General features: G+C 37.1%; 1 protein-coding gene across 2 annotated transcripts in view; it reads right to left on the bottom strand.

Moving 5' to 3' along the window:
• The window catches only part of LOC5576541 (rho guanine nucleotide exchange factor 10), a 426,336-nt gene that overhangs the window by 359,159 nt on the left and 44,467 nt on the right, over positions 1-22,710 (bottom strand). Inside the window, exon 1 of one of the 2 annotated variants that reach the window (XM_021839088.1) lies at positions 6,725-8,332. The exons of the other annotated variant lie outside the window; for it this stretch is intronic. Coding sequence (XP_021694780.1) covers positions 6,725-7,103 — 379 coding nt within the window. The 5' untranslated portion in view covers positions 7,104-8,332. Of the gene's footprint in view, positions 1-6,724; positions 8,333-22,710 lie in introns of those variants that run through there. 2 annotated transcript variants of the gene reach the window in all.

Here is a 22,710-nt window from a genome sequence, read left to right as displayed (position 1 = left end):
GTTTACAAGCCGCCCCCTAAAAGAAAAAGGATTCTCAAATCATCTAGTCAACCTCTAGAAAGTCATAATACTAAAGTAAAATCATTTGACAAAAATTTTCCTTGTTTGATTCCTTCCACTTCTAATGCAATCCCAGGATTTCAACGTGTTGAGTTTGATCCACCAAATAATGATTTTAATGCAAATACTAATTCTTCAGATGAAAACAAAAATTGTAAAGATGATAATTCAATGTTAGGTATTTTGGAAGAATTAGTAGAACTATTGGGTTTCAGCGATTTTTGGAAGAAAATAATAAAAATGATTTTACCATTTTTAGTTTCAATACTTGATAAATTGAATTCATTCGGACCAATTATTGCTTCATTATTTTCTTCGTAATGGCTTATAATAATAAAAGTTCTCTGAATATTTTACAGTGGAATTGCAGAAGCATTATTCCTAAAGTAGATAGATTAAAAGTTTTGATTGCAAATAACAACATTGATATTTTTTGTTTGAATGAAACATGGTTAACTGATTCGAAAGCTTTATGTTTTCAATCCTTTAACATTATTCGGAAAGATAGGGATATTCCATTTGGAGGGGTTCTGATTGGTATTAGAAGTGGCATTGAGTTTAAGTATTTGAATTTATCATTAAACATACAACTTGACCATGTTATAATTTCTGTTAAGCACAATGATATTAATTTTTGTATTATTTGTTTATATGCTCCTCCAAATTCGTCTTTTTCAATATCTGAAGTGAAAATGATTATAGATAATGTTTCTTTTCCCTTTTTTATTTTGGGTGATTTTAATGCCCACAATTATTCTTGGGGAAGTGATAAAGTTGATAGTCGTGGTTTGTTAATTATGTATCTTATTGATGAATTCAATTTGAATATTCTAAATGATGGTTCATACACGAGAGTTGATGTGCCACCATTACAAAATTCATGTATTGATTTATCGTTATGTTCAAGTAATTTAGCTTTCTTATCATCTTGGAAAACAATAAATGATCCAAATGGAAGCGATCATCTTCCAATCTTTATTCAAGTTGCTGGTTCAACATGTAGTGCAAATTCAAATAATTCTCACATTCCTGACTTTTCAAAAACTGTAGATTGGATGAAATTTTCTGATTTGATGTCCACTTCATTGATACATTTAGAAGACCTTTGTTCTCCAATTGAAAAATATAATCAATTCATAAAAATTTTAGTAAAATGTTTACAAAAATCACAGAAAAAACAGTCAGTTCTAAAATTGAAAAGAATAGGCGTCCTACATTTTGGTGGGATGCAGATTGTTCTAGCACTTTGAAAACTATTTGTTATATTGTAGAGAGGAAGCTATGTTTACTCGTATTACTAAATTCAAGAAAAGGAATTATTGGAAACATTTTATTGAAAATCTTGATAGAGAAACTTCTTTATCAAAATTGTGGACTGTTGCAAAAAAATTTAAGAAATCATGACAATTCTACTCCCAATACATTGGAATATTCAGATAGTTGGATTAATCAATTTGCATCTAAAATTTGTCCTGATTTTGTTCCTTGTAATATTAATTTTAAAAACAAACAGACCATCAATTTTTTCCCTGAACTTTGTTCTCCATTTTCAATAGATGAGTTTGATTTAGCATTATCTATAACTAACAATACTGCTCCGGGTATTGATAAAGTTAAATTTATTGTTCTTAAAAGTTTACCATATGAAGGAAAAGTTCATTTACTTTCAATATATAATTGTTTTCTTTTGCAAAATATTTTACCGTTAGAATGGCGTTCAATTAAAGTAGTTAGTATACTAAAGCCTGGTAAAGATCCCTCGCTGGCTGATAGTCGTAGACCAATTAGTTTACTGTCTTGCCTTCGTAAACTTATGGAAAGAATGATTCTAAATCGCCTTGAGTTATGGGCTGAAAAAAATGAAATTCAATCCACTTCTCAATTTGGTTTCAGAAAAGGTCGTGGAACCCGTGACTGCACAGCACTTTTAGCATCTCAAGTTCAATTATGTTTCAATAGAAAACAGGATGTTATTTCCACTTTTTTGGATGTATCCGTTGCATACGATTCTGTGCTTATTGATTTACTTTTTCAAAAAATGAATGATTATAAAATTCCTCCCATTTTATCTAATTTTCTCTACAATTTATTTTCTTTCAAAATAATGCATTTTTATCATAATGGATCTTCTAAAATGGTCCGTTTTAGTTATTTTGGTCTAAGTCAAGGTTCTTGCTTAAGTCCTTTTTTATATAATTTATTTACTAGTGATATATCAGCTGTAATTCCAAATGGATGTTATTTTTATCAATTTGCAGATGATAAGGTCATTTCTGTTAGTGGAAAAAACAGAGAAATTATTCGACATGACATGCAAATTTGTTTGGATAATATTGGATTATGGGCTTTTAATAATGGTTTCTCTTCTTCAGTTCCAAAAACTAAATTTATTATATTTTCACGTAAATATTCCACCATAAGTGTAAATTTATACCTTAATAGATTTGAAATTGAACAAGAAGATGAGTATAAATATCTTGGTATTTGGTTTGATTCTAAATTGAACTGGAATTCACATATCAATTCAGAAAATTTGTTCGAAACGAATCAATTTTCTTCGTATCATTACTGGCACTTGGTGGGGTCCCATCCTTCTGGTATGATAACTCTTTACAATACTACAATACGCTCAGTTTTGGAGTATGGATGTTTTACTTTTGGTTGTGCTAGTCAAACATATTTTTCAAAACTTGAAAAAATTCAAATTCGCTGTTTAAGGATTTGTTTAAAGATAATGAATTCCACTCATACTAAATCTGTCGATGTTTTAGCGGGAGTTGTTCCTCTCAAAATTCGTTTTAATGAGTTAAATTGTAAATTCCTAGTTCAATGTTTTAATAATAATCATCAAATAATTACTATACTAAAAGATTTTCAAGAAATTAATCCAACATGTAAAATGATAACAGCATTTGATTATTGTTCTACGGAAAATATTGTTCCATTTCATTCCAATATTTTTCATAATTGTGATATAAATGTTCATTCTTTTCATCCATTAATTGATATATCTTTACAAATGGAATTCAAACATATTCCAATTAATGAGTCTTCGCGATTTGCTAAATTATTATTTGAGCGGAAATTTGATGGTTTTGATTCTCAATGTATGTTTTACACGGATGGATCTTTAATCAATAATAATTCTGGCTTTGGTGTTTATCATGTTGATAACGCACATTTTTTTAAACTGCAATCTCCTTGTTCTATTTTTGTAGCCGAATTGTGTGCTTTATATTTTACATGTAATTAAATCAAGGAATGTTCTCCAAACATTTATATGATATGTACTGATAGCTTGAGCTGCTTAAATGCTATTAAATCCGTTAGTTTCAATTCTAAATCACATCATTTAATTTTAATGTTGCGCAAGCTTTTATATGATCTGCATTCTCGAGGATTCATCATTAAATTTGTCTGGGTTCCAGCACATTGTCAAATATTAGGTAACGAACAAGCCGATTCCTTAGCTAAGCTAGGTGCTTCTCGTGGCATTATTTTCAACCGTGACATATTTTATTCAGAATATTTTTCAAAATTAAATAGATATTCTATCAACCTTTGGCAAAATGATTGGAACTCAAGTGATAAAGGTCGTTGGTGTCATTCCATATGTTCAAATGTGGATAAAAAACCCTGGTTTAAAAATTTATCTGTTGGCAGAAATTTTATTTGTCTTATTTCAAGGCTCATGTCCAATCATTATATTTGCAATAGTCATTTATTTCGTATTAATATTGTAGATTCTAATCTATGTGAATGACATTGACATTGTTTTTCATTGTCAGACGTATGTTATGCCAAGGAGAAAAATCATTGATAGTTTTCAAAAATTAAATCATTCTGCACCTACATCGGTTCGACATATTTTGGGTAGTAAATCTCTTGATATGATGAAAATTATTTTTGAATATTTAAATGAAATTCGTTATATTATTTGATATTGCCTTTCAAATTTTTCTTTTCAGAGTTCAAGAAACATATTTGTCCCTCAACTATTGCTGATTGATATTTTTCCTTCAAGATATTGGCTCGGTTATGGATTGTTTCCGGTTGAGCCTTTAGTATTAGTTTTACTTATTCTATAACGTATTTCGAAAGAATGAAGATGAAGAGCGACGATACGTCTGTTACATATACCGCAACCGATCCTGCCTGCCTCATAAATCTGATGAAGGAAGATATCCTGAAGCTGCAAATGTTCTTTGCGGAAAATCTACTGTCGTTAAACCTCGGAAAGACGAACTATATGATATTCCACTCGCGGCGGAAAAAAATTGACCGCCATGCAGAACTAGTAGTCGGATCTACTGTTGTTGAGAAAGTCGAGGTGTTTAAATACCTTGGGTTGATCTTCGACTCTACCTTGAGCTGGAGCTCCCACGTCGATAAACTGCGAAGCGATATCAGTTCGTATTGTGGTCTCTTCTGGAGAGTTTCCAAGTTTCTTCCATTGAAACAAGTCATTACTATGTATCAAGCGTTTGTTCATTCTAAACTTCAATACCTTGTTTCTATATGGGCTGCTGCATCAAAAACTATTCTGAAACCACTGCAGAGTACACAAAATCGATGCCTCAAAATTGTATACGGCAAACCCCGACTATATTCAACAATAAATCTGTACACAAATGCAGCTCTTTCAATCAGTCCTATATTAGCATTAAAAGAGCTGCAAACCGTGGTTATGATGAAAAACATCCTCTACAACCCACGGATCCACCACAACTTCACTCTTCAGCGAGCTCATCACCCGCATGGAACGAGGAATCGAAATAACTTATTCGTTACTCGTCGTAATACGGAAGTTGGGAAGAAATCCTTCACGTACAATGGATTCCTGCGATATAACGCTTTACCCGCGGCGTTGAAATCGGAAATGAATCTAATGAAATTTAAGGCTGCTGCAAAACGATACGTTAAAAGCAATGTAAACCTGTACTTGATTTAGCTTGACTAAATTAGCTCCAACTTCATCAATACGTTTCCGTATCCACTTCTAAGACATGCACTTCGCCCAGAAGTTACTCCAGTTTTGCAGTAATGTCTCCAGCCTTTGGATAGCACTCAACAGCAATACCATTGCGCTGTTAGCTCTTAGTCTACAGCGACATAGTTTTTCATTGTCCTTTATCCTGGTGTCCTTGGTCAGCAGTAGCACCAGTTTCCCTGTCAGAACCACGCCTGCAATTCGCCCAGAAGTTACTCCAGTTTTGCAGTAATTTCTCCAGTAATTGGTGTCCTTGGTCAGCAGTAGCACCAATTTCCCTGCCAGCAATGTCTCCAGCACTCAGCAGCAACAACATTTCGCCGTTAGCTCTTGGACTACAGCGACACCGTTTTTCGACGAATTTTATCCTGGTGTCCTTGGTCAGCAGTAGCACCAGTTTCCCTTTTATCCTGGTGTCCTTGGTCAGCAGTAGCACCAGTTTCCCTTTCAGGTAACATAGACTGGTATATGTCTGGCCGAAGCCAGTGATACTACGCTCATAACGGAGTTCGTTAACGCTTCCAGAACCACGCCACGCCTTCGCCCAGAAGTTACTTCAGATTTACATTGCTTCGATCAGCAGTAACATCAGTTCCCCTGTCAGCAATATCTCCAGCACTCAGCAGCAACAACATTGCGCCGTTAGCTCTTGGACTACAGCGACACCGTTTTTCGACGTATTTTATCCTGGTGTCCTTGGTCAGCAGTAGCACCAGTTTCCCTGTCAGCCTACAGCTACACCGTTTTTCGTCGTAGTTTATCCTGGTGTCCTTGGTCAGCAGTAGCACCAGTTTCCCTTCCAGGTAACAGAAACTGGTATATGTCTGGCCGAAGCCAGTGATACTACGCCCATAACGGAGTCCTTTAACGCTTCCAGAACCTCGCCACGTCTTCGTACAGAACACTCAGCAGCAACAACATTTCGCCGTTAGCTCTTGGACTACAACGACACCGTTTTTCGTCGTTTTTCATCCAGGTATCCTTGGTCAGCAGTAGCACCAGTTTCCCTGTCAGCGAGACATCATTTCAACGGCACATAGTCAACAGCTCATCCTACCTAATTCAATTTATATAAAGTTTATAATCTATCTAATTAGTAAGCTTGTATCCTGTAGTTATAGTAGGCGCTTCCTTAAAAGAGAACATATTCTCACTGGAAGTGCACATGATTTGTATATATATATCGAAAAGAAGAGTAGGTTTTATGCCTTTTGGAGAAGAGGATACACTTGATCTTCACTCCCAAGGGCTTTTCCCTGCTCCAAATAAAATAAATAAATAAATAAAAAGAGGTTTTGCGCCCTTTTGAGAAGTATTTTGGAAAAATAAAACACTCAAGAGGTTTTTTCCCTCTTCCAAATTTTTGTTAAAAATGAATAAATAAATAATAATAAATAAATCTACTCCTCCTAGCCTACGTCCAGTCAAAAATGGTAGATAAATTTATTTTATAGTGTCGATGACAAGCAATCAATTTTATTGCACTATCAATTGATTAAATTGAATTGAAATTTGGAATCGTAACCTTGAAGGACTAAAATTGAGTCAAATTGTTCCATACATCCAGTTTGATTGATTACTTTCAACAAGTGAATCATGGGGGTATGCAATCGTCTGACATCATATTGAATATTTATCGCAAAAAAAAAACAAAAACAACAAATTCCAACTCACATTTAATCAGCACAACACCGCCATTTTCCGCGCCATTGTCGTCGGTCCCAGTAGTAGTAGGCTCCGAAGGCAACGACGACGACGACGACGACGACTTGTTGCCATTACTGGAAATTGTCGTCGCACCATGGTAACCACCGTGGCTGCTACCTCTCCGATTATGGCCGGCACTACTGTTGCAACCGTCACCGTCACTGTTATTGTTACTATTGTTGCCGTTTATATTATTATTATTGTTAATCACATTCTGTTCCTGGAGCTGTCGCTGTTGCTGCCCCTGGTTACCACGATTGTTGCTTTTGTTGCCGCCACCCGCACCAGCATGGCCTCCTTTGCCATTCTTCTTCTTGTGGTGTTGCTTCTTCTTGCGCTCCATCATGGTTCTTCTGTACCGAGCACCGGTAGATGCAGTTTGTACTAGCTAATGTATGCAGAGCAACCCAAATCGTGATACCGAATTTCAACTATTTCGACGACTACAATATTGTCTGCTGTGATGTATTCTTCGTATTCTTCTTGCTTTGTAGGGACTACGAGTTGCGATGATGCACCACCACCAACGGCTAATCTATTCATCTTCAATCAATTCAAGTCGATCGTCGCGACTTGGACGCGACTTTTTAAGTACGGTACGAGTTTCCCTTTTAAGTACCACTTAGGACTTGTTAGTCACTCTCTCTTTCTCGCTATAATCACGAGGGGGGGTCACTTGCCAAACCTGGCGCTGTTCAAGGTATCGCGCGCCTACTGTAAGTACACACTCTGTTAACTATAACTAAAGACCGCCGCCTGCTGTGATGTCATTCGCGATAAGCTTACCGAACGCGACTGCCTGCCTACTGCGTTCGATAGCCGTGAATCAGCTCGACTATAACTAGACTAGATTCACTGTCATGTTTCGCTCCCCGATTCAATTCACACAATAAAGCACTACTGTTTGCACGCACAAAATCCGTTCGTGTCGCACTCGTCGTCAGTGCAACGATTACGTTTCATTTAGGCACTTCCTTCGTCGAACACTCACACTGCTGCCCTCTCCATAGCCGCGCCTCTGCTCAAGTCCACAAACGACGGAAACGACTACGGTACACCTCCCCCCTGTCCCTTTCGCTCCGTATTGTTCGGCGACTCGCGTATCTTCTATGCTATTTCGCGGAGGTCAACCTCCCTTTCTTCTATTGTTATTCCAATTAGGGCCGCTACTCGGAGAACAGCTCTTCGCCGCCGCTCCTGCTTCCACTCAACCGACAGTCAACGACTCTATGGAGTCTATGGAGGTTCTTCATTCTCCTCGCGAAGAATCCTGCTTCTTACTCCCACTGCCGTACTCTTCCCTAAAGAATCCTTTTCACTACAATATTTTGCACCTGTTCGATCCCCGTAGACACAAGGGAAAGAACAAAGACTCGCGTTTGTTCCGGACGCAACACTCGAACGAATTCGCTCCGCACCACGCGAGTCGACGAACCGAAATGACGACGATGACGGTTCTAAACTCCACCGGACCGCTGCAAGCTGCGCTCGTTCCCGAGAATTGCCTTTTTCACCACTGACTAATGGATGGACGGTTAGTTGCTTGATTGGGGGACTCCGGCCGCGACCAAACTAAACGGCAAACTGAGCTGACTCTCACCAACGAAAGCCATCTCCACCAGTGTGCTCGAGTACGCGACTCGGCGCGGGCATTCTGGTGTGAGTACTTTTCACATGCATTATTACCCAGCTCAGCTGCACTAGCACTAGTCGCTCTTTAATCACACATTAAACATTTTGTGTCCCCCTAGTGCAAGCCGAAGGTACCAACCGAAGTTACCCAGGGCAGGGAGCAGCATAAATAACAGGGAGGAATGGTGGCGACGCCGCCCGGTCCCGACCTGTGCTCACACACTCCCACACTACCGTACTCGACGCGAATCGAATCAGCACCTTGCATGCAAGTAGCATGCCATGCTTTCGGGTGGATTCAAACGGGATGATGGTGGTGCAGTGCGCGCCAACTACACTCAACGTTATCATCGAAGCAAGCATGGCAAAGAGAGCGAGAGAACATGTGAATGAACAGCACACTCTCGGAAAATGCTACTCTGCGGCCGAGTAGGGGGATTGCGCTAGTTTTCGACCCACGATTATGAGTCTATAGGCCACACGAACTAGAATTATTTGACTATTGTAGTCAAAACTCCAAGGGTCGATTTTTGAAGGGACAATCGACTCATAGAAATATAGAGTCATAGAGCGGGAATGCTAAGGAAAGCTGTTTGAGCGGACCATCAAAGTAACTTCCACCGAAATAGCAAAATTTCTACCAAAATCCCAGAACAACAACTGCTGTCCAAACAGTTACAACTAAATTCCTAAGAAAACCTACCAAAATTCCAACAGTAAGAATATTAAGGAACCTGTCCATCGAGATTCCAGAATTATTTCCACAGACCCAGAAATGTGAAATTTCAAAATTTTCTCCAGAAACTCAAAAATTGCTCCAATATCCCAGAGTGAATCTACAAGAATTTACTTCAAAATCCCAACATTCTCACCTAAATCTCAGAATACCCACAATAAAACCAGAAGAACTATATGAATTCCTGTTGCAATCCCAGAACACACATCGCAATTCCAGAACTCGTTTCGGAGTCCACGGAATCTCAGAAATCATACGAGACTGCTAAGAGCTTCTACCCGATTCTCAGAAAACTTTCCTCAACCTTGAGATTGCCACCAACCGAAATCTTATAACCTCTAACAAAATCTAAGAATCGGAATGTCATCAGAATTTCATTTATCAGAAAATAGACATCAAAAACAGGCACCCTTGTCAAATGTTTTTTGTTTTTTTTTTGCCAAATATTCGGGAAATAAAAAAAAGGAATCTAATATCTTGAGGATCTGGATTTTCGATAGAAATTTTTGGAGTTTGGTTGAACTGCAGTGGGAGTTAGGTTTCATGAACATTGTTCTGGAAATCCGAGAAAGTGCTGGTAATGGTATAGACATTCTGGATTTTGTTTATTACGTCCATGCATTTCAATGGGAATATTGGAATTTCGGAGAAATCGATCGCATGATTGGTTCCTATATTTGAAAATGTATCTATCCAATACTTTGGTTTGAACTACTGGGATTTTGGCAGAGAATCTTTGATTCCGAAAGTAGTTGTGATATTTTTATGGAAATCCTGATAGAAGTTCTTGATACATGATGGGTGTTCTGAAGAATTCTTGGAATTCGAAAGTAGTGCTGAGATTTTGATGAGATAGTGGGTATTCTGAGATTGAGGAAATCCTATAAGCATTATGTGATTGAGGATGAAATCCTTTCATTTGGATAGACATCACGGTGTCTTTGTGGATGAACTTTATTACAAAAAATAGGTAAGTCTGAAATTTCGAACTAAAAACTATTAGACTTTGCTCTTTCATTTGCGACCAAAATCAAAATAATCGGTCGGGGGGTCCAGAACATTTTTTTTTATTTTGTGTGAAGTATTCATGGATATGTGTTTTTGTACCGACACACATTGCGTTGAACATAGATACGGGACAAACTGCAAGATCAAACAATTTGAACACCTTGGCTTGGAAGGTAAAGTTGTTCTTGCTCAAAAGAGCTGTAATAAGCAAATGATATACGCATAATTGCAAAACTGTCTCAAACGTCATTTTAGTTATTGTCCACGAAAAACCTTGAAAATCGTACTTAAATTGGTCATAATGATGTAAGAAGTTTATTTGGAAATATTTTTAATAGGTGAAGATGCATCGATATCAAACCTCGAATTTCCAAGAGCTTGTTTGTAGATTTGTATCTTGAGAACCTGACAACCTTTTGCGTTGAACATTTTATTGATTAGTCGCCACCAGCGAGTGACCAGTGAGTTACCGGTTGTCTGCTTCTCGAGTCCTCCGATAATTTTGTAAGGCTTATCACGCATGGCTTAACCACCTCCCCCCCCCCCTTGGAGCGTGACTTAATTTGTGCATGACCCCTAGATACAAAAGTGACTTATCCGCCTTTCAAACAACACAATTTCAGTTATTCGAATTAACTAGTAGAGGGCTTCGCATGTGATAAACCTTGTTATAAGGCATGTAATATACTTGCCCCATGGTGCTGAAAAATACGCTAATTTGGATGGTATTTGAGAAGTTTCAAATCTTATATTTTTATGTTATTTTCTTAATGGCACAGTGCTTATGAAAAGATCAGAAACTAACAGCATGAGGCTAAAATGGGTTTGGGATTTTTGTACTTGTTTGCAGTACTATAACCCCATATTAACCCATCTACCGGCAGCTTCATATTTTCAAAATATTGAAATCGCGATAACTTTTTTGTTTCTCAATATTGTTGAAAAAAATTTTCACAACTTCTCAAAAAACTCTCTTATTTTCAGAATCTGTATCGGTTTTGAGCATTGGTCATCTATATTCGGAGATATTCCAAAATTTCTTGGGGGACCGACGCATAGACATAGCTCTCGTAATTATATCTGGCTACAGATTTTTTCTCATATTCGGTTATTCGCTTTTCAAAACTGAACTTTGATGAAAGTCTATTGTGAAGAAATTAAACAAATCGGTGTAACTGTTTTTGAGCAATGAGCTTTTATATTTTTGGTACCACTCTAGCCGTAACAAGATATTGAAAATTTCTTAAAACATCATATTGAAATTTTATATGGGAAGTGTCGGTCCCCCAAGGAACACCGAAATATTTTTAAAACCAGTTGACCAATGGTCAATACCGACATAGATTCCAAAAGTAGAAGAGTTTTTTGAGAAGTTGTGAAAAAATGATGGAAAAATATAGAGAAACAAAAAAGTTATCGCGATTCAAATATATTTTTGTGCTGAAAAAATGAAGCTGCCGGTAGAGGGGTGAAGCTAAATAATAGCAAACAAACTCATGAATACCTCTTCTGCTATCTGTCGATTTGAATTTCTCTCTTCAGCAAATTTCTTTATTATGGTTTTAAGAAAGAGCTTTAACAATGGGATAATAAGTTTGTACTTACATTACAGTACAAGCGTGTTTGGAACATACCTCAAAATTTCTTCATAGTAATTTCCATATAAACCTGCATTGTCTTTGGGCCACCTTAAATCACCACCTAGAAAGCTGCGAATTTCACAGAACACTATTTTTATAGTAAGGATAGTAAGGAACATATGTGAGATTGAATTCTCAAACATTTTTTCATTTTGAACCGCCCTAATGTACATAAATACATAGATAGGCAAATTCAAACATATGTGCAAGTCTCTCGAAATCAAACAAAAAAAAATTACTCTGGACCCCCCGACCGATTATTTTGGTTTTAGCAGCAAATTAACGCGAGAAACCTAGACTTTATTGTGGAGATGTTTCAGACTTACCTATTTTTTGTGATAAACTTGTTCTACGAAACACACCGTGACATTCTCTGAGTTCTCTATAGATTTAATGAGATTTTCAAGGGAGGATTCTGAACTCCCAAATTTCCGGTTGTAATATTTGAATATCGATAAAATTCTTGGATTCTGTTAGGGATTTTTTTGGTGTAATTTCCAATATATGGTGCAGGTATCCGATGGAAAACTCGAATTTATAAAATAGGAATATGGATAAGTCTTGGATATAAAAAAATTTCAAGAAAAAAATATGAAATATCTCAAAAGTTCTAGCATTCCGAAAGAAACACTTGAAACTCACTTGAAACTTTGGTGGGAATTTTGAATGCATTGGCAGGTATATTTTAGATGTCGGCATATGAAATTTGGCTTAGTAGGAGAAACGGTTGAAATTATGGAATTCCGATTGGAATTTTGGAATTTAGAAAAGATCTTCAGGAATCCAAGAATTTCCACCAAAATCTCAAGCGGATGTCGTTTGAATTCGCCAATAATCGTTATTGTTTGGAATACAAAAATCCAATCCACGAGATTTTTCTTGAATCCCTGTATCTCTAAATTTCTGTATTGAAATCCTACAACAATTATCATTTTTTTAATTTCTTCAGAAAATTTAGCCGAAATTTTTGTACACACAATATAAACCTGAACTTCCAATGCAGTTTCAATCGCCTTCTCATCGAAATCTCACAACTATAGTTCTCCCTATCTATCACTATCAAAATCCTAGGATTCCTACCACAACTCCAGATATTTTATCATATTCCCTATTTATCTGAATTCCATCATATATGTCATTTCCAAATTCCAGTAATAATCGGAATTCCAGTATTCCAGCTTATGCCACAATACCCATTATAAAACTTCCATTTATTTCCACCGAAATTGAAGATTGAAATCACACATTGAAAACCCAGGATTTATCCCATAATACCAGGATTCCTATTGAAATGGCTGAATTCTCCTTGTAATGTTAGTAATTCCCCCATAATCCCTAGGTGCTGATCAGGATAATAAAATACCCTAAAAAAAACATCCAGATTGCCTTTTTTACAGAAACTATACCATAAAACTAAAATTTTCGCTTTCGGAATCTGAGAATTCGTGTTGAAAACTTAGGATTCTTCTCAAATTCTTAAACATTCTATAGACATTATAGTATTCTCACCGAAATTCTTGAAACCCTACACTAAAACTCTAAATTTCAGTGAAGTTCAACTGAATCCCTTGACGTCATACGGGAATCCCAGAATCTCTATTGACATCTCAAAATTTCTTTCAGATTCCAAGAGCTTTCATTGGTAGTGGATAAAGACTCCCAAGAGCTCCACCATACCGAAATGCAAGAAATGATACTGAAATCGTAGAATTTCCTACCGAAATCCAAAAAATTTCCATTGAAATACCAATACTTCAGAAATCGAAAGATTTGTTTTCAAATTCCATCATTCCTTCCAAAATTTCCAGACAGGATTCTCTTCGGAATCACAAGATTCTCTCCAATGTTCCAGGATGATCTTCGGAATTCTAGAATTACCACAAAAACACCCGAACTCTTACCGAAATCTACGAATTTTCTAAAACTCTAGTAACCTCCTAAATCTTAATACATCAGAACTATCAATTTCTACTGAAATCCCAGAACTCCCATCAAAATCGTAGAATTCTTACAGGAATCCAAAGATTTCAACTAGATGCCCAGAACTCTCGCCGAAATTTCTGATCGCCAATTGAAATCCAGCATTCGCACCAAAAACTTGTAAAACCTCCCATAAAACCTGCACGGTTTCTGTAGATTCCTATAAAATCCGGATTTCTTACTAAACACCCATAACTTTCATCGAAAACCCAGATTTCATATAAGAATCCTGAGAGTTCCTACAGGATTTGCAGAAATCCTAGCAAAATTTAAAAATTCCCACCCATAGAAATCTCAGAATTGCTTTCAGGGCCTAAGAACTCCCACCAGAAGCACAGACTTCCAATTGGAGTCCCAGCAAACCTTACATGAAATTATGGATTTCAACCGGAACTCAACGCTGCCCCTCATAACTTCTTCCGGAATCGTAGATTATCTTCAATATATCTTAGGGTTCATTTGAATTTCAGAGTTCCCATAGGTATTTTAGAATTCTTATTGGAATCCTAGAAAACTCTATAAATCTTCGGAATTCTAGCCTAATTCTTAGAATACCAACAATTTCAACTGAAATCTCAGAACAAAGAAGTTTTGATAGCTTAGAACTTCCATTGCAATCTCAAAATTCATACCGGTGTCTTGAAGCATCCTCCAAGATTTCTGAACACCAATTAGGATCCAACATTCAAAAATATAGAACATGCACCATAAACCACTAGAATCTCTAACTCCCACTAAAACTAACCCCTATCGAAAGTCCAAAATTCTTTTTGATTGTAAAATTTCTTACCAGAATCGAAAAATACCCTGGAATACCTACATGCATGCAAGAAGTATTCCTACTGAAATCCCAGGATTTCGTATTCCAAGAATTTCCAGGAATTCGTATGGTAACTCTAAAAGCTTCTACCGGATACTTGGTAATCTCTTCAACATATCAGGACTCAACTAATTTGAAATCATAGATTCGCCAACGGATGTGATACTTCCTATTGAATCGCGATCTTCAAAAAGTAGACTTACGATGCACCTATCGAATGCTTTTTTGGACTGACGTATGGTCAATATTTTGCCATCTATAAAAGTCCTTCCAAAAAATTCATACTCACTGCTGTCCAGATCAGTTTTAGAAGGGCCAGAAAGGTCATTGTAAGCCAGGAAGGAATTCTGCCATCATTGTGATATATGTGGAAGATATAAACTACTTTGAAAACAGCCTCTTTGCGATAGTAAGCAAAATTTCTATAGTTTTGCATAAAAAATCATAAAAATTTCCTCTTCCGAGAGGACCATAGTGGTCCAAAATGCCTACGTTGGTCTGAATTCATCATTTTGACCAATTTTCAGAACGAAAATCTGCATGGCATTTTTGTTTTCATGATGCTTAGTAAAATTGCTATAGAAAAACACTAAAGAGCCAAGGTTTTTCGAGTCAAACAAAAGCGGGGAGGGGTATGGAGGGATGGGCCACCCCCCAAAATGTAGGTGCATTAATCCCCTTTCCATAACTTTTTAAAGAATTGGATTCGGATGACTATTGACTGAGATTGAAGCATTTTTGTGCACTAAGGTCCGTCCTGCTACTTTACGGGTTAAGTCTGCGGGTTAAGGTTAAGATGCAACGAATTTTCAAGAGCATAGATCTGAAGAACCACTGAACCGCTGAACAATGGTCATCACCAGCGAGCTACCAATCGAACAATTTTCCGGCTCAAATGAATGTCTGGTTCTGCATATTGGCCCTATTGAAAATTCAAGGTTTAAAATATTTAACTTCAATCTGACTGACTTAAGGTGAAGATAAATCGAAGCCAAACCTCAAATTTTCAAGAGCACAAATCTAGAGAACCGAACACCCGTTTGAGCAGAAAACTTAATCGATTAGTCACCACCAGCCAGTGACCAATCGATTAAGTTTTCAGCTTTAACGGATGCTTGGTTCTCCTTGGAATAGTGCTCTTGAAAATTTGAGATTTGGCTTCGATTCATCTTCACCTTAACGTATATGGTCTCAGAAAAAAAACTTTTCTCATAAGTATCATTCTCTAGTCCAATTCATGGTGCACCATTGCGCATCAGGTTCCAATTTCATAATGAATCTTTTGCACATACGATAGCTGTTCCCTCATGATCCTTCAGCAAATACTGTGAAACATACATGATTCGCTGTTCCATGACTCGATATCGACCATATCGACTGATGAAACCATACTGAAAACAAAAATTCATTATTATGGGTGATGCGGACAATTATTGATTCAACCATTTGGCTATCAATTTATCATATTATTTTCCATGTCAACTTAAATTTGAAATATTTCAATACATACATCATAGTAAGCCTTGAAAAACCATTTTAATATCGAAAAAATACCAATATGTTCGATCAAACTTCAGCCTAATGTAGTTTTGCGAAGTTGATTTTCAGTAACCAAACGAGCTTTTCTATTGATTTTTTACGCAAACCTGGCAATCAAAATGTGTTGAACACAGTGCACATTGGTCCACGGAACGAAATAAGTGGAATAAATTAATAACTTGAAAAATATAAAAGATAGGGTTTTGGTGTCTTCTGAACAATTGTTTGTCTGGTCAGCGTCAAATTTCATACCTTTCGAAATTCGCTCTCAAACTTTTTTATTTCAAAAGATAGCGCAACAAAATGTTCTACAATATTGAAGATTACAGAATATGAAAACTTTGTGGAACATCATTTTTTTCTATATCTAATAGTTTGGGAGATATAAGTCACTTTAGAACTTTATGGTCAAAAACCGGTTTTTCCTCAATACTAACGAAAATATCAATTTTTCAGGCCTACTTTGTTCTGAAGAGTTTTAGATATGAGCAAAATACACATTTTCTCTGAAGACGTCATGCCTCTAAAATTTTCATATGAAAAGATATAAGCGTTTTTGTATTTTTTTCATCCACTTTTGCCACTTTTTTTTTGGATCCGACCAAATGTCGAATTATTTCGGGATTTTAGTTGATCATCCCCCATGTAACCCCCCATGTTTTCACTATTTAGGCTTCTTCTGCGAGTCAGATATAATTTGATGAGCTGATCTCAAATGGAAGCTGGTCAACTTTTGTCATCTAGTCGACCAGTTTCATCTCACGCGATAAACAGGATAAAAACATTCTCTTGTGTGATTATATTCGATTGAATTAATTATTAACTTATTTTCAATCGAGGTCTCCGTTATCGAAGCCCAAGGAATGTAATTTAGCTGGAAGTCACAATCACAACAATAATACTCCATGAGTAGGAAAAGGTATCCTATTTACAGACATCGTTTTCTTTTAGGCCATCAAGATTGGCCCTTTTTTGATCTCTAAAGGTGATCAAATTGCTCTATGGCAAACTGTATTAGGTCTGGTCCTGTCTTTCAAATTTTTACCCATGGTCCCGCTGTAAAACTTGATAGGTAATAATGATTCCGAGCACTGACTCTGGAAGTTCTCATTTAATAAGGATCAGCATTTACATACATATAAGAAACGATGACATTTTGGATTAATAATAAATTCAATCATGTTTAATATTCCAGTACTTGAACGACGTAAATAATTAGAAGGATTTTATACAAAGAATGAAGATATTTTGAAAGAATAATAAATGCAACATAATGATCCAACATTGAGTAATAAAAAGACACACTTATTTCTGAACTTAAACAAAATTGGGTAAAATAGAACATCCCGTCTACCAATTCAAAATTGCTGGAGAATATGAATAATTTATCAATATTTCCAGCATCCGGAAAAGAGTTTTTCCTGCATATGGAGAGAAGCTTTTGAAAGCTTTTCTAAGCTTTTGGAGAGGAGCTTTTCTAAGCTTTTGGAGAGGAGCTTCTCCAAGCTTCTGGAGAGAAGCTCTTCCAAGGAGAGAAACTTTTCCAAGCTGTTTGAGAGAAGCTCTTTAAGCTTCTGGACAGAAGAGAGCTTTTTCAAGATTCTGGAGAGAAGCTTTTCCAAGATCCTGGAGAGAAGCTTTTCTAAGCTTCTGGAAAGAAGCTTCTCCAAGCTTCTGAAGTGAAGTTTGTCCAAGCCTCTAGAGAGAAGCTTTTTCAAAATTCGATAAGAAGCTTATCCAAGCTTCAGTAGAAAAGCTTTTTCAAGCGTCTGGAGAGAAGCTTTTCCAAGCTTCTGGAAAAGAAGCTTTTCCAAAATTTAGGAGAGAAGCTTTTCAAGGCTTCTGTAGAGAAGCTTTTCAAGGCTTCTGTAGAGAAGCTTTATAGAGCTTCTGGAGAGAAGCTACTGCAAGCTTTTGGAGAGAAGCTATTTCAAGCTTCTGGAGAAAAGCTATTCCAAGCTTCAGGAGAGAAGCTTTTCCAAGCCTCTGGAGAGAAGCAATTCAAAGCTTATGTAGGAAAGCTATTCCAAGCTTATGGAGAGAAGCTTTTCCAATGTTCTTGAGAGAAACTTATCCAAGCTTCTGGACAGAAGGTTTTCCAATATTCTTGGGAGAAGCTTTCCTAAGCTTCTGAAGAGAAGCTTTCACAGTTTCTGGTGGAAGCTTCTCCAGATCTAAGAGAGAAGCTTTTCTAGCATCTGGAGAGGAGCTTTTCTAGCTTTTGGACAGAAGCTTTTGCAAGCTTCTGGACAGAAGCTTTTGCAAGCTTCTGGAGAGAAGCTGCTCCAAGCTTTTGGAGAGAAGCTTTTTCAAGCCTCTGGAGGGAAGCTTTTCCAAGTTTCTGGAGAGAAGCTATTCAAAGCTTCTGGAGAGAAGCTATTCAAAGCTTCTGTAAGAAACCTATTCCAAGCTTCTGGAGAAAAGCTATTCCAAACTTTTGGAGAGAAGCTTTTCCGAGATTCTGAAGAGAAGCTTTTTTAAGCTTCTGGAGAGGAGCTTCTCTAAGCTTCTCGAATGAAGCTTTTCCAAATATTTTCATGCTTCTGGAGAGAAACTACTCTAAGTATTTGGAGAGAAGGTCTTTAAGCTTCTGAAGAGGAGAGAGCATTTTCATGCTTCTGGAGAGAAGCTTTTCCAAGCTTTTGGAGAGAAGCTCTTTAAGCTTCTGGAGAGAAGCTTTTCCAAGCTTCTGGAGAGAAGCTTTTCCAAGCTTCTGGAAAGAGCTTTTCCAAGCTTCTGGAGAGAAGCTTTTTCTAGATTCAGCAGAAAAATTGTTAAAGCTTCAGGAGAGAAGCTGTTCCTATATTCTGGAGAGAAGCTTTTACAACTTCTAAAAGTGAAGCTTTCCCAGCATCCAGAGAAGAGCTTTTCTAGTTTCTGGACAGAAGCTTTTCTGGATGGAGAGAAGCTTTTCTAGCTTAAGTTTTTCCAAGCCTCTGGACAGAAGCTTTTCCATGCTTATGGAGAGAAGTTTTTCTAAGCTTCTGAAGAAATGGTTTTTCAAGCTTCTGGAGAGAAGTTTTCTTTGATTTTGGGGAGAAGCTTTTCAGCATCCGGAGAGGAGTTTTTTTGGAAAGATTTTGCAAGCTTCTTTGGGAAACTTTTCCAAGCTTCTTCAGGAAACTTTTCCAAGCAATTTTGGGAAGCTTTTTCAAGCTTCTCCGGGATCTGAGAATCTTATCCAAGCTTCTTTTTAAGATTATTTCGAGCTTTATTTAGAAGCTGCTTCAAGCTTCTTTGGAATGTTTTTCCAAGCTTCTTTAAGAAGCTGTTCTAAGCTTATTTGGAGTGTATTTCCAAGCGTCTTTGAGAAGCTTTTCCAAGCTTCTTAGAAAGCTGCCCCAAGCTTCTTTGGGAGGCTTCTCGAAGCTTTTTTGAGAAGTTTTTCCAAGCTTATTAAAGCTTTTGCAATCTTAGTTGGGAAGCCAAGCTTCTTAGGAAGACTGTTTCAAACTTCTTAGGGAAGCTTTCCAAGCTTCTTTCGGAAGCTCTTCCAAGCTTTTTATGGAACCTTTTTCAAGCTCCTTTGGGATTCTTTTCTAGGTTTCTTTGGAAACTTTGTCCTTGCTTCTTTCGGAAGCTTTTCCAAGCTTCATTGGAAAGCCTTTCTAAGCATCTTTGGGAAGCTTTTCCAAGTTATTTGGGAAGCTTTACCTTGCTTCTTTGGGAAGCTCCTCCAAGATTTTTGAGAGGGTCTTCCAAGTTTATTTGTGAGACTTTTCCAAGCTACTTTCGAAAGCTTTTTCAAACATCTTTGGTAAACTATTCTAAATTCTTTGAGAGGCTCTTCCAAGTATCTTTGGGAAACTTCTCCAAGCATATTTGGGAAGCTTTTCCCAGCTTCTTATTTTTTTTATTTATTTAGTTGGTGTTACATCAATTAATTTGATAAAACCTCGTTAACGATGTTACGCCAATTTACTCGGTCCAAGGCTGTGTCTCTCCAACCTCGATTTTGGCCCACGTTCTCCAGATCTTGTTGCACCTGATCAAGCCACCTCGCTCGCTGTGCTCCCCGCCCAGCTTCTTAATAAAGCTTTATCTTACATAATTGGGAAGCTCTTCCAAGCTTCTTTGGAAAGCACTTACAAGCTTGTTTAGGGGGCTCTTCCAAGCTTCATTGGAGAACTTTTCCAAGCTTCTTTGGGTAGCTTTTCTAAGCTTCTTTTGAAAGCTTTTCCAAGCTTACAGAAGCTTTTCCAAGCTTCTTTGGAAAGATTTTCCAAGCTTATGGAAGCTTTTACATGCTTTGGGATGCTTTTCCAAGCTTCTTTGGAAAGATTTTCCAAGCTTCTTTGAGAAGCTTTTCCAAGCTTATTTGAGAAACTTTCCTAAGCTTTTTTGTAACCTTTTTTCAAGCTTTTTTGGGTAGCTTTTCTATGCTCTATTTGGAAGCTTTTACAAGCATCTTTGGAAGCTTTTCCAAACTTGCAAAGCATTTCAAAGCATCTCTGGGATGCTCCTCCAAGCATCTTTGGGAAACTTTTTCAAGCTTTTTTGGGGAGCTTTACCAAGCTTTTTGAAATTCTTTTTCAAACTCCATTGGAAAGCTTTTCAAGACTACTTTGGGAAACTTTTGCAAGCTTGCTTGAGAAGGTTTGCAAAGTTTATTTGGGAAGCGTTTCGAAATTTATTTGGGAAGCTTTGCAAAGTTTCTTTGAGATTCTGGATAGGCGTTTTGATTGCTTTGTGAATTATATCGAGATTCATGTAATACTCTTGGGATTCTGGTTGGGAATCCTCTTATGTTTCCTGTTTGTAATCTTCTCAGGATTCAGTATGAGAACCCTCACACGATTTGATTCCCGTTCAAAATCTTCTGAATTCCTGATTAGAAATCAGAATTTTTTTTTCTTTGCTGTTTGGAAATCTCTCAGAGTTTCTGTTGAGAAATCTATCCAAATTCTTGGAATTTTCTCTGGATTCCCATATGAAATCCTCTAATAATTACTACAGTACTGACCCGATTTTGTCAGCCCCCGATTATGTCTGCCCCCGATTTTGTCTACCCCCGATTTTGTCAGCTTTTTGACCCGATTTTGTCAGCCTATTTAAAATTTGTAAAAAAAATTGTTATCGTCATGTTTTACCACGTTTACATTCAAATTGACGATGATGTTTGATGTCATGCACGCATGGGCGTAGCCAGAGGGGGCAATGACAATGCCTTTTATTAAGTGTTAAAAATCGATACTACCAATATAAGAGAGGGGGAACCCCTGATAAAAAAAACTGGCTACGCCCATTTTCATCGCCCTCTTAAAAGTCAATGTAACCATGTAACACATAAAAATTTGAAAAACAGGAACAAAATAAAATGACCCGATTTTGTCAGGTTCCCCATTTTGTCAGCCCAAAATTCACCGAGGGGCTGACAAAATCGGGTCCTTACTGTATAAGGAAGCATCTTATGGTTCCCCTATAGAATTCACTTAGGATTCTCATAAATCCTCCCAGATTGTCCTCCCAAGATTGATCCCTCTTGGATTTTTTGTTCTAAATACTTTCTGGATTTCTTTGCAGAAGCTTCTTAGGATATCTTTTCAGAATTTTCTTAGCATTTTCCAAAATTCTTTTAGGATTTCCTCTAATTTTCCTTTAGGAATGCTCTATAAACTTATGTTTAAGAATCCTCACAGGAATCCTATTCATGAATCCTCACAGGATTCTTGTTTCAGAATCCTCTCTAGATTTCGTTTTTCTAATTCTCTCAGGATTTCAGTTTGAAATCTTCTTAGGATTCCAGCTCTTAATTCTCTCAAATTTCCTCCTCGGAATCCTCTCAAACCGAACATTGTCTATCTTCTTCTTCTTTCTGGCGTTACGTCCCAACTGGGACAAAGCCTGCTTCTCAGTTTAGTGTTCTTATGAGCACTTCCACAGTTATTTACTGAGAGGTTTCTTTGCCAATTGACCATTTTTGCATGTGTATATCGTGTGGCAGGTACGAAGATACTCTATGCCCTGCTGGGATGTCGAGAAAATTTCCAACCCGAAAAGATCCTCGACCGGTGGGATTCGAACCCACGACCCTCAGCTTGGTCTTGCTGAATAGCTGCGCGTTTACCGCTACGGCTATCTGGGTCCCTAACATTGTTTATATATGTAAGGATATAAAACAGAACTCGCAATAGGTCTTGTTTTGGGTTGTTGAATATGACATAAGTTGCAACACTTCAGATGAAAACATCTGCCAATGGACCGTTATAACAACGTTGGATTGATTTCGGGATGCATGCTCAGTTGAAGTAACAGAACAATTTCGAATAGTTAAAACTGGAACGACCTCAGCATTTTATTTGTGACCTGCCATCCTGATGTCATTTTGAGGATCCCTTTTATGAATTCTTTCAAAGATTTTAAAATTCAGTTAGTAGTGGAATCTGATTTCTATTTTCCGGGTGATTTAAAAGGAAACCTTACAAATGTTACTACTATGGTCTTGTCAAGTGATCATTATTGACTATTGCGTTAAACTGCAATCATGTGAAGAGATGTTTTTGATGTTCAATTACTGCAGCATACTGAAGATATTAGGAATCTTCCTTATCGATAAGAAGAATCAATATCAGTTGAGAACAATTGTAGAGCTTCCAAA

This window comes from Aedes aegypti, chromosome 1 (assembly GCF_002204515.2).
Source record: "Aedes aegypti strain LVP_AGWG chromosome 1, AaegL5.0 Primary Assembly, whole genome shotgun sequence".
In the NCBI taxonomy this organism is placed as follows: domain Eukaryota; kingdom Metazoa; phylum Arthropoda; class Insecta; order Diptera; family Culicidae; genus Aedes; species Aedes aegypti.
This window is presented reverse-complemented; position numbering and strand designations above follow the sequence as displayed.